Raw genomic sequence first — 10,577 nt, 5'->3', positions numbered from 1 at the left:
GATGGATATAGTAAGGGATAACATATCTCTGTTGCATGTTTTGTCATTTCATGATAAAAAAATAAGTTATCATATAAAGGTGAATCACTTATGCCTGACTCGTTTTTTAAATCGAGAAATTCAACAATAACATTACATGACATTGCTGGATAGTGATTGTGCTGATGACAATAACATTAGGGAAAAAAAATAATATATATTGGTATAAATTTTTATACATTCAATATATTATATATTATTCATTTGTTAGATGCGAATAATATAATAACAATGTATGTAATTTATACATAACTAGTATATAAATTTTTCTCTTGTATGTAATACTTTTATATACTTCAGTCTATTATTACTATTGATATTTAATTATCATTGATTCTTTAGAAATAAAAAATATAAATTAGTGATAAATAATATATTAATTATATATAAATCTTATATTCTCACTGTATACATAGTAACTTGGAATTAATAATTAAGTACGTTACCAACACGCGTTAATTCAAGTGATACATGTTTGATTCCCTTTAAACAAGGTTTCGGGTTCGAGTACTATGGATGAAAAAATGCCCACTAAGAGAGTTTAACCCCACGTAATGTTCTCGGCTCGGACAATATTACCTCCGACGCAAGTGGGAAACCAAGCTCATTCCTTTCATTGCTCCCTTTGTAACAATCACTTCCAGTAATAGATGGTTGACACTACCATCTTTATTTATATAATCTAAAACTTTGAATTGAAATGGAGTTTGCAAACAATGATTGATTATATTCCAAGTCTCTTCATGTTATGAACTCGCATAATCATTAATTCATTAGTGTAAGTTTGAAGAGCTTGAGGATGAGTTAATGTTGATGGACATAGAGTGATTGTTTTAGGGACTAAAATGAAACTTTATTTTGCAAAAAAAAAAATTAGGGGTTAATTTATTTTGGATCTTTATTCTAAAGTTTTTGACTCCATCTTTATTCCTTCTAATACACATGTTTATGGTTTTACCAGTTCACTCTTAAAGTAAAGCTTTGGCCAGTTACCTTTTTGTATTTGTTTAAGGAAAAGGAAAAAGAAAAGGAGTATGAGAAATATATTTCACATGGGAAGTGGAATCAAAGTGAAAATAATGGAAAATGCAGAAAGAGATTCATGCAAAACATAACCATGCATCATTCTCAAGTGGAAAGCAATTCTTCATCCTTAAATATATTCCTTAGCTTTCTCACCATCTTCATAAATCAAGTATTGTTCGAACCCCACTCCCTTAAATTTGGGAAATTTTAAGATTTTATTTTATGGTGTAGGGGACCGGTTCTCAAAGAAAAGTAGAATTCTCCAATGAGTTAAATATTATGCGAATAGGTTACAACAAATATATGCAGCTGAAGTATTGAAATAAAGAGAATATGACCAGAAGGGTATATATTTGTGCGTCACAGGTAGGTGCGAATACCATAGTCAAAATGATACGACCAATCATTGGGGCACAAACACAATATATAATCAATGTAATGTATATGTATTTTGAGTGTAAACATTTTATATATAATCAATATATCATTTATCAATATATACGACATTTTCTCTTGCTTCCTTTTCAATTTTGTGGTGAATGTTTTTTCTTTTAAATTATAATAGAAAAGCTACAGCCTGGAGAGGAAAAGGATATATAAGATGGAAATATGAGTACATTGAAAATGATGGAGAATCAAACTTAGTATCAAATGCTTCACAAAAAGAAGATGGACCACAATGTGCTACAACATCATTGTAGCGCGCATGGCTTTTCAATAAGACAATGTAAGAGTAAGGCCACTAATACTCAATCAATGATTATTTCGCTTTTGTGCGTGTAGAATTTTACCACCTTATTCTACAAGTTAAAGCTCTCATTACTTCAGATTATGAGCATTTAAATTTCATTATAACAACCTTATTCTACACTCTACAAAACCCATTTATGAAAAGAATTCAAAGCCATACATATTATCTATCCACGTTCCTTCTCTACGACTAGGTCCACATGTATATTAACTACTTTTATCTCCATCTATACCAAACCAACTTGTGTGCACATTAACTATTCTTCAAACTGTCCAATGATTGAAAGTTTAAGACATTCACTTGATGCTGTTGTAAATGACACAGGTTTGAATATATAACCATAAGAAATGGTGAAGATAGTACAATCAGTTTTTTTTTTATAAAAAGTAATAGTGAAACTAAATAGTGACTTGCACTTCTATTTCTCTTACTGAAGCCCTTCCTCTAGAAAGATATTTGTAACTAGATTTTTTCAACTCTTCACGCCTATTTAGTCCTTGCACAATCAACCTTTCAGATTCCTTCGCTATGTACCTGTTTGCAATCCCAAAGGCAACATCATAGGAAAAAGCTCTTCTAAAAATATAGCTTACAAGGGTGTATCACCTTTTAATCTAAAGTGCATTAAGATCTGAACCTATTAAAATTAGTGGTCTATACTTGCTCACTCTAGAGGAACTTTATTTAACATCATACGTAATAATATGGAGGGAAAAAATATAAACTAATAAAAATAAATATAAAAAAATTAAACATTTCTTGGGGGTCAAACCGTTGAAAGAACAGCAAATGACTCTCAGTAAAGAGAACACTTACCATAGTTTTGGTTTACTTTTGTGAAGATGTAAATGGCTTTTATCAAGGAACCATATCTCATGGAACTCAATGAACCCATATGTCTGTAATAAAAATAAGTCAGAACCTATTCAAAGAAAAACAGAAAGTGCGTAAAAATGGAACTTCTTATGATCAACACACAGCCTTGTCATGGAATTTTATTTTAAAGGCTATAATGCTGCATAGTAGAACTGTGAAAGAGTAGCAACTCTCCACATATTTTTTACCAGAGAATGAAAATATAGCAGGAAGAGAGAGATTAAGAAAGCAAATAAAGAGAAACAACAAAATAGATCCAACTATCTGACTACTCAAAAGATTACAACTAATTTCGTTTATTCGGAGTTCTATTTCTGATAATCATTAACAAACTAATCCTAGTTGATATGCCTAGTAAAGAACAAAAAACCATAAAACAGAGTTGCTGTTGCTTTTAGCTTTTATACATAGAAACATTTGCACTTAAGCAACAAGCAAGGTATTAATTTTACTATGGCACATATGACAACAACAATTAATGGATCATGTCCTAGAGAAAACTTACACAATCTCCGTATACCGCATTCTCCATGCAGGAAAACCAAGGTGGCACCTCACAGGTCCATAAACCAGTAAAAGATCAGGTTCGGGACCTTTGAAGCCTGAAAGTAAAACAAGATAATAATTAGTCGGGTAAGTAAATTAATTCTTTAAATTACTAGTAGTAGTATGTTCAGGAAGCAAACAGACCAACAATCTGCAGCGCCTCATTCAGGTGCGTCTCAGACAATTCTCCACCCAAGTTATGTTGTTTCAGTTTGTCCACGAAAATCAAGTTGGCTGCTTTTGCCACTGCCTCCTTCCCATCCACGTAGGAAACAATTTCTAAAGTCATGTGATCTGGAACATGTTTTGTGACAGCTTCATTAGTTTCCTGCACTGAGTTAATGCTAGATCAGATTAAACAGGTGTTAAGATAGTAGAACTAACTGTTGACTATTGAGACTTGACAGTGATGGCCACCGAATGAGCCATTTAAGTGATTTAACCATACTTCGTAACAACATGGTTTGGACGTGTGAAGAAAATGATAATAAATTAAATAAGATTGTTATTTTTTATTTGCCCTTATTTAAATGTGGAAGAAGAAAAGGAACTTCTTTTAAAATGAAAATACAAAAGTTTTCTTGATATCAGGATGGGTAGTTATGGAAAAAAAACAAAAACAAACTTGGATGCTGTACACTGTGTTTTCTCTCCCTTTTCAACTCATATTTGCAGAGAATTTTTGCTGTGGGTTCGAAGGTATTTTTTTCATGCCTACTTTCTATCAATCCTATTTTCAACCTACCATCATGACACCTAAAACTAACCTTCTAGCCCACTTGCTTTTCTCTCCCCCTATTTTCAACCTACCATAACGATGTATTAAATCTAAACTCACCAAAACCATGTGATTAATATGGAAAACACATAAGATGCACTGTTTGTTCAAAAGCTAGTTAATATCATAAACCAGGAGAGAAGTTTATTCTTATATTAAGAAAGAAGCAAACTAAAAAAGAAAATGTATATGGCACCTCTATGGATTTTGCATTCTTCAATTTTTGGAATATGGCTTCCTTAGACTTCTTCAGCACTCCTAGAATAAAGTTAAAGGAAAACATTATAATATGACCTTAGAAAAAGAAAGATCCCCCTCACTTATTCTCCAGGCTGTTCATACCATTCATGTCATAGAGGCATACATTCTTTACACCGATGGAGTCCAGCCAGCGTAAAAGCTTAACAACTTTTGAAGTCTGATGAGCATCTTCACTTTCTATCACAATAGCAAGGTACCGGAGGTTTTCTAAATGAAGAGACTTGTATTTCTTCAAAAATCCATAAGAGATGAAATAGCTTTCAAATAAATTAGCCATGGCTGATATGAAATACCATATGCTGACAACTGTTTGCAGAATGTACCATAGTAGTTGAAGCCCAAGATTGACAATCTGTACAAGCCTTAATAAAGCCCACAATGAGTGAAATTTCAAATTTTAGATTTAATGGAAAAGTGGGCTATGAGCTCAGTTGCATAGACTAGCCACTTATGTTAAATTTCACCACGTTGAACTATAAATTGGGTACAGTTATGAAACAACAATAATAAGTTATTGTAATGAATAAATAATGGAGGGATTACACAGTTTGGTACTTAAAGCTAGCTGGCTTAGAGAATTAGAGATGTCCACAACAGCTGTATAACCATTCCACCTCTAAGCTAAGATTACAACACTCTTATCTTTACACATAGAGAACTACTCAGACTATCAGCTCTTTTCTCTAATAAAGATCATGTTAACAGATGAAGTTATATTGAAATGTCATAAATATAATCTATTTTTCTTTTAGTATATGTGTATATACTTATTCAGTATTATCAGTTTGAGAATTGAGACATGCATTTAGATTAGTAGTAGTTTCTTAAAGAACAGGTATGAAGTATGAACTACAGATCTATTAAATTTCACTATGTACTTATGTAGTCATTTTTTCCTGCTTTGTTTTGGTTTTGTACTAGGATTACAGAACTGAAGCCTTTTAAGCCAACCATTTTGTGTGTACATATTAATAGAATTCAAAGGATTAGCTGCATAAGATCACAGGGTTTTTCAATTTCTTACAAAGAATTAATGACTAATACTAAAATCGTGAACATGTGATTCAAAGAGGGCTGAAGATTTTCCGACTTACAGTGAGAATGGGATGAGACAACTTGCGAGCTCCATACCTCAAAGCCATAATCCTACAAGAATGAAAACGAGAAATCCCGTCAATTTCAAAAGAGATGTTATAGCATTGGCATGTTTCCTACTTGTCATGAAAATCAAACACCGAGATTTTCTGTATTTCATTGAGTCTTGTAACTTTTTTTGTTTCATTTTGGTGCTAGGGTAAGTTTTTCCTCGCAATTCTCAACCAAAATTGACAATAATGGTGCAATCGGGTTGAGAATGAAAACATCAGAGAATCGTTAATGAATGTGAATAAAAGAAGAAGGGTGAATCCATAAAAATAATACAGCGATAGATGAGTTAAATTGAATGAAATAAATAACATGAAAGAAGCATGAGAGAGAGAGAGAGAGAGAGAGAGAGAGAGAGAGAGAGAAGTTACCAACACAAGACGAAGTGCAATTTCACAACTGTATCAGGTAAGAATGTAAGATAGATAGATATATGATAAAAAGGGAGGGGGCATAATAGTAATTTAAAATAGTCCGGAAGGGAAGCAGCACTAACCATGCATGGCCCAGGAATTATGGTTAGTTTGTGTAGTTATGTTCATTTATCATGTCATGTGGAATATGCATTATGAACATTAAACGCACCAGATTCTTCTTTCTTTTATCCTTTTCCTTTATCAAAAATCAACCATTTTTGTTCACTTTAGGTAACTTCTTTCTTCACAAAACTTTCCACTTCCATCCAACTTTCAAACCACCCTTGACCCAAAATAAAAGGGTTACAAAATGTGGGCGTAACAATAATTTCAAACTAAAAATTAAATATTCTTACGAGAATTCAACACTCTTACATCATTCACAATTTTAGATTTAGAAGGATTTAATATATATACACTGATAGTGTAAGTAATACAAATCAATGGTTGCTGATGTACCGAGAATGTAGAAAACTTTACATGCATAGATTTCAAACTCAATTTAGAATGTTATCTTCTTAATCCTTTATTTTTGCAAATATGCTAATCGGTACAAATCCCACAATTTATGTTATTCTAGATATATTTTTTTTATCAATCACAAGCTCATGACACATAGAATGACACAAACTGTGGGATAGCAAAAATCCTCCCTCTGCTCACATCCATGAAATCTCACACTCCCAACTCTAGACTTTAACATTTTAAACCCTCATTCTATAAGATACAAATTTCAAACTGAAATTTAGTTTGTCAAAAGAGGGATTCCAACTCACTCAAGGTCGAAATTTGTATTTTATTTTATTACCAATATTAAATGATTTACCACTTGGCAAATGATATACGCTTGTAAAGATCCACTATTTACATGTTATCATATAAGGTCAAAGATCAATGTTCACTCCTTTGATCAATATTTGCCTGGAGGAAAAATCACACCTCGAAATAGATTAACGACTTACCGAAAGGACAGGGGAATACCTTTGATTATCAACAAACCTTCACAATACTCTCACTCTTGTCATCTATTGTTACTGCAGTGTCATCCGATTGTTAAATCAATTTTTTATACATGTATATCAGCAACTGCTTCTTCATGTGATATTTGCGTCGAATAAAATCTCATTCGATCCCTAGATACTGTATAATGCCAAGACATTTGTCGGAAGCAACAAACATTCGCCGAAAAAGAATTGGTTCTTTACTTGGTAAAGGATTACCTTTGGTTAACAGAGAAAAAAAAGTGATATTTAAAACTATGAATACAGAGTATGGTATAATCTCCATAATACAAACTGTATCATGCAAAAGTACTAAATAATCCATAAAAGAAGGAAATAGAAAGGTAAAATTTTGATAGCTTTTACTATATTAGTCATATTCCAATTCCTTTGACAGCATCATTGACACACTGAAGCATTTCACAAGGTGGCTTCCACTTCAGGATCATTTTCGATAGGTGCAGCAGGCACGTTATTGCCACCTCTCAAACGCGACGATACATTATCAATGGCAGAATTTAGTTGACTAATCTTTTCATTCAAGGTCTGCCTCGTCCTCTGCTTTTGGAAAACATCATAACATAATTACTATAACGAATTCAGCATATTCTAATATGGAATGGTACAGTTTAATATAAATCCAAGCGAGAACCCTAAATACCTCTAACCCCTCGTCGTAATATATTGGTCTTTTGGCCTTGCGAAACCCATATTCATCTTCGTTAAGCAGAGATCTTCTGATCTGCATCACACAAAATGAAGTTTAACATCCAAACTTACAGGCATATTAGGAGCCTGAAAAACGGCATTGAAAATATGTCATGAGTAAATAGTGATAAAAAAGAATATGCAATGCTAAAATGGATAATACCAAGATGACCCTTGTAGCCATGACAAAAGTAACTGATGACTCTTATAGGCAAGAAAATAGTAAATGATACAATGTGACTAGAATTTTAAGCTATTTAAAGTTTCATTAAGAGAACACTTTTACAGTACTTGGGGCATATGATTACATTCAAGGATGGGAAAGTTAGCAACATACTTTTATAGACATCTATCATAATGATGTCTATAAATGTTCCACTGAGTAAAGAAACAACAGTAATTTATTCAACAATGAAGAGTTCATTGTTGAGTGATTCCTGTCATTACAGCATATCTTTGTTAAACAATTTTTTATTATCAGAAGTAGCCATCTACACGTCTTAAACTGGTCTTCCTTTTACTTTCTTATGAATAGTGCATAGTATAATCAAGCTTGTTCAATAGATCCTGATTTCACTTCAACTTTCTAGACTTAATAAATTATAAATTAAAGTGTGAAACCACCTGAGGAGCAAAGATATAAGCTACAGTTCCAAGAACTGCACCACCCAGAAGAAAGCCAGCAAGAAAATCCCCACCACCACCTCCTCTATTATCGCTGCACAAGGTACCAGACAGTATAAAGAGAGAACAACAAATGAATAGAGAGAACAGTGAATCTTTACATAATCTTCCAAAACAAGCAGTGAATAAAATCCACTGCCATGTGCATTTCCAAGTTTAAAGACGAATTAGCACCAAAGAATTCTCAGAAATAATGAAATGAATCAGGCAGTACCATTTTTTCTTTCTAATTCATCACAAAGAAAGCAGTTTTTGAAGCCCATTCACTAATTTCTAAGGTACACAGTGAAATCTAGCCCTTTGTTGAAAGGTTTAACTTAATCATAGCAACAGGTATGGAAGGTTAGCATGAAAGATAAGCTAGAACTGTAGGTGGTTGAAAAGCAACACCTTCACCATATAACACAAAAACATAATTCCTGAAATTTAGTACTTAAAGATCAATAATAAACATTCAAAAGAATATGGCATTTGGGTTGGATTATAATGGTTAAGGAGCATTCATAAGAGGTAATCAAGAGCTTAAATGAATTTATGAGAATAACCTATAAAAATAGTTTACAACCCTTCCTATAAACTATCTTTAGTTTATTTTGATAAGCTTGTCAGAGAAGCACTAAGAAAACAAGTTCTTTTTAACTTACTTCAAAAGAAGCTTATTTGAATAAGCGCTTAATGAAACTATTTATCAAAATACGCCCTTTAACTCAATTTCAAGATCCAAAAAAACAAGAAACTAGAAATTATTTTCTTGAATTTGCAAGAAACCCAAATTTAAAGTGGTCTGAAAATGGCATACCTGTATTCTGCACAAATTGAAGAAGAACGGTTCCTCCTGCTCACAAGATTTGATTTTGTTTGAAAAGTTAGCACCTTTGGTGACAATCGATTACGCTTTGTTAACCAAAGCTCAGGTGAGTTCACATGATTTACACCTATTCATTCACCAATTAAAGCAACAACCTCAAAAACACGTTAATTTCAATCAAAACACTGAAACAAAAAACTTAATTATTGCAGCTTACATTCAACAAATAATCTCAATTCGCATAAGCAAAAGAATTAAAGAAATGGTAATTAATAAAACCCTAGAAATGAAGGGAACGGGATTTGAGATAAATAAAAAAGTAGATTATTTTGTGAAAGAGCGTGTAATTTGAGAAAGGTTGAGTCGTAGGAAGCAAAGGGTAACGAAAAGAATAAAATTTTACCGGAGATAGAGAATGGTGCGAAACAAGTAGCCATGAGAGAGAGAGAGAGAGAGAAGAAATGGTGTAGGTAGAAGAGAAATGTTTTATTTATCTCCAAATTAATTTGTTTTATTCATCTATGTAATGTAACTTTTCTCACTCAAAAATAATCTCATCATCACTATTTCTAATTTTCTATTAAGTAATTGATCTAACACTTCTCTTTTTTTAGATGATAAAATAAATTCTAACACTTCTTTTAACTTCTTATGATTTCCAAGATTTTGTAATCTTTATTAAATGTAGACATCTTATAGTAATTGTGAACATTTTTTATAACCAAAAACCATCTAATGCCCAAGTGATCTTCGATTATTCTGGGAATTAGTGAGAATCCAATATATTTTTCACACATCAAGTATCAAAGATTAAAAAGAAGCTACACATTTTGTTCTATAAATATACATCACAATTTGATTGGTGCTCATCACAATCACATGACATTTTCTCCAATTGCCTTTTTTAACTGCAGGCTGTTTTGACTTTGAACACATTTTATAGACTGAATTAATGCCAAAGCAGAAAAACAGCAATTTAATTTCCAAATTTACTCCCCCATTTCTAATTTTTAATGTTTAAAGTATTGCTCATAGTTTAAGAAATCATCAAATGAAGTAAGAAGTTGATATGATTTGATTATAATAAACTTAGTTAAATCCACATTCAAAACTACATTAAAAACTGAGAAATAGAGGTGAAAAGAGAATAATAAATAAATTTATAATCAAAAGTTGTAGCATAATGCAGTGTTATTAATATCACACTGTTATCAAACTAGTTAGCATACTGGTATAATAGTATAACAGTTCAATCGATGGTTCATTAATTAAATCGATATTAGCAAAATTAGATATACATATATAATATATTAACATTAATGTTGAAAAATTAATAAAAACCCAATATTTTATTTTCTGTAAAAAATATTTTTAAATAAAAGCCGACTGGTATGACTAATACGGTCAATTGAAAAATCGGCTGTATGAGCAGTTTTGGCCAGTTGATTACATGACTGGTATAATTATTGTACCGTATCGATATTAAGACTGTTCACCGGTTGAACTGGTCGGTACGAACCAGTTTTTACAAGTATAA

General features: G+C 32.0%; 2 protein-coding genes across 3 annotated transcripts; both read right to left on the bottom strand.

The window, feature by feature from the left end:
• On the bottom strand, window positions 2,074-5,937 carry LOC109348561 (dehydrodolichyl diphosphate synthase complex subunit NUS1-like). Of its 2 annotated transcripts, XM_019589042.1 has the most exons (8): window positions 5,795-5,937; window positions 5,372-5,423; window positions 4,359-4,629; window positions 4,213-4,274; window positions 3,383-3,566; window positions 3,198-3,294; window positions 2,633-2,715; window positions 2,074-2,350 (listed from the first exon to the last, which is right to left on the bottom strand). In XM_019589042.1, the coding sequence occupies exons 1-8, from the start codon at window positions 5,920-5,922 to the stop codon at window positions 2,343-2,345; spliced, it is 885 nt and encodes a 294-aa protein (XP_019444587.1). In that variant the 5' UTR covers window positions 5,923-5,937; the 3' UTR covers window positions 2,074-2,342. The 2 variants fall into 2 exon arrangements, with proteins under 2 accessions (XP_019444587.1, XP_019444588.1); XM_019589043.1 differs by lacking the exon at window positions 5,795-5,937 and having other exon boundaries at window positions 4,359-4,639; window positions 5,372-5,421.
• On the bottom strand, window positions 7,084-9,546 carry LOC109348563. The gene is made up of 5 exons (XM_019589044.1): window positions 9,444-9,546; window positions 9,032-9,167; window positions 8,173-8,266; window positions 7,502-7,582; window positions 7,084-7,398 (listed from the first exon to the last, which is right to left on the bottom strand). Exons 1-5 carry the CDS (start codon window positions 9,475-9,477, stop codon window positions 7,261-7,263), a joined length of 483 nt encoding a protein of 160 aa, XP_019444589.1. The 5' UTR covers window positions 9,478-9,546; the 3' UTR covers window positions 7,084-7,260.

This window comes from Lupinus angustifolius, chromosome LG06 (genome assembly GCF_001865875.1).
Source record: "Lupinus angustifolius cultivar Tanjil chromosome LG06, LupAngTanjil_v1.0, whole genome shotgun sequence".
NCBI lineage: Eukaryota > Viridiplantae > Streptophyta > Magnoliopsida > Fabales > Fabaceae > Lupinus > Lupinus angustifolius.
This window is presented reverse-complemented; position numbering and strand designations above follow the sequence as displayed.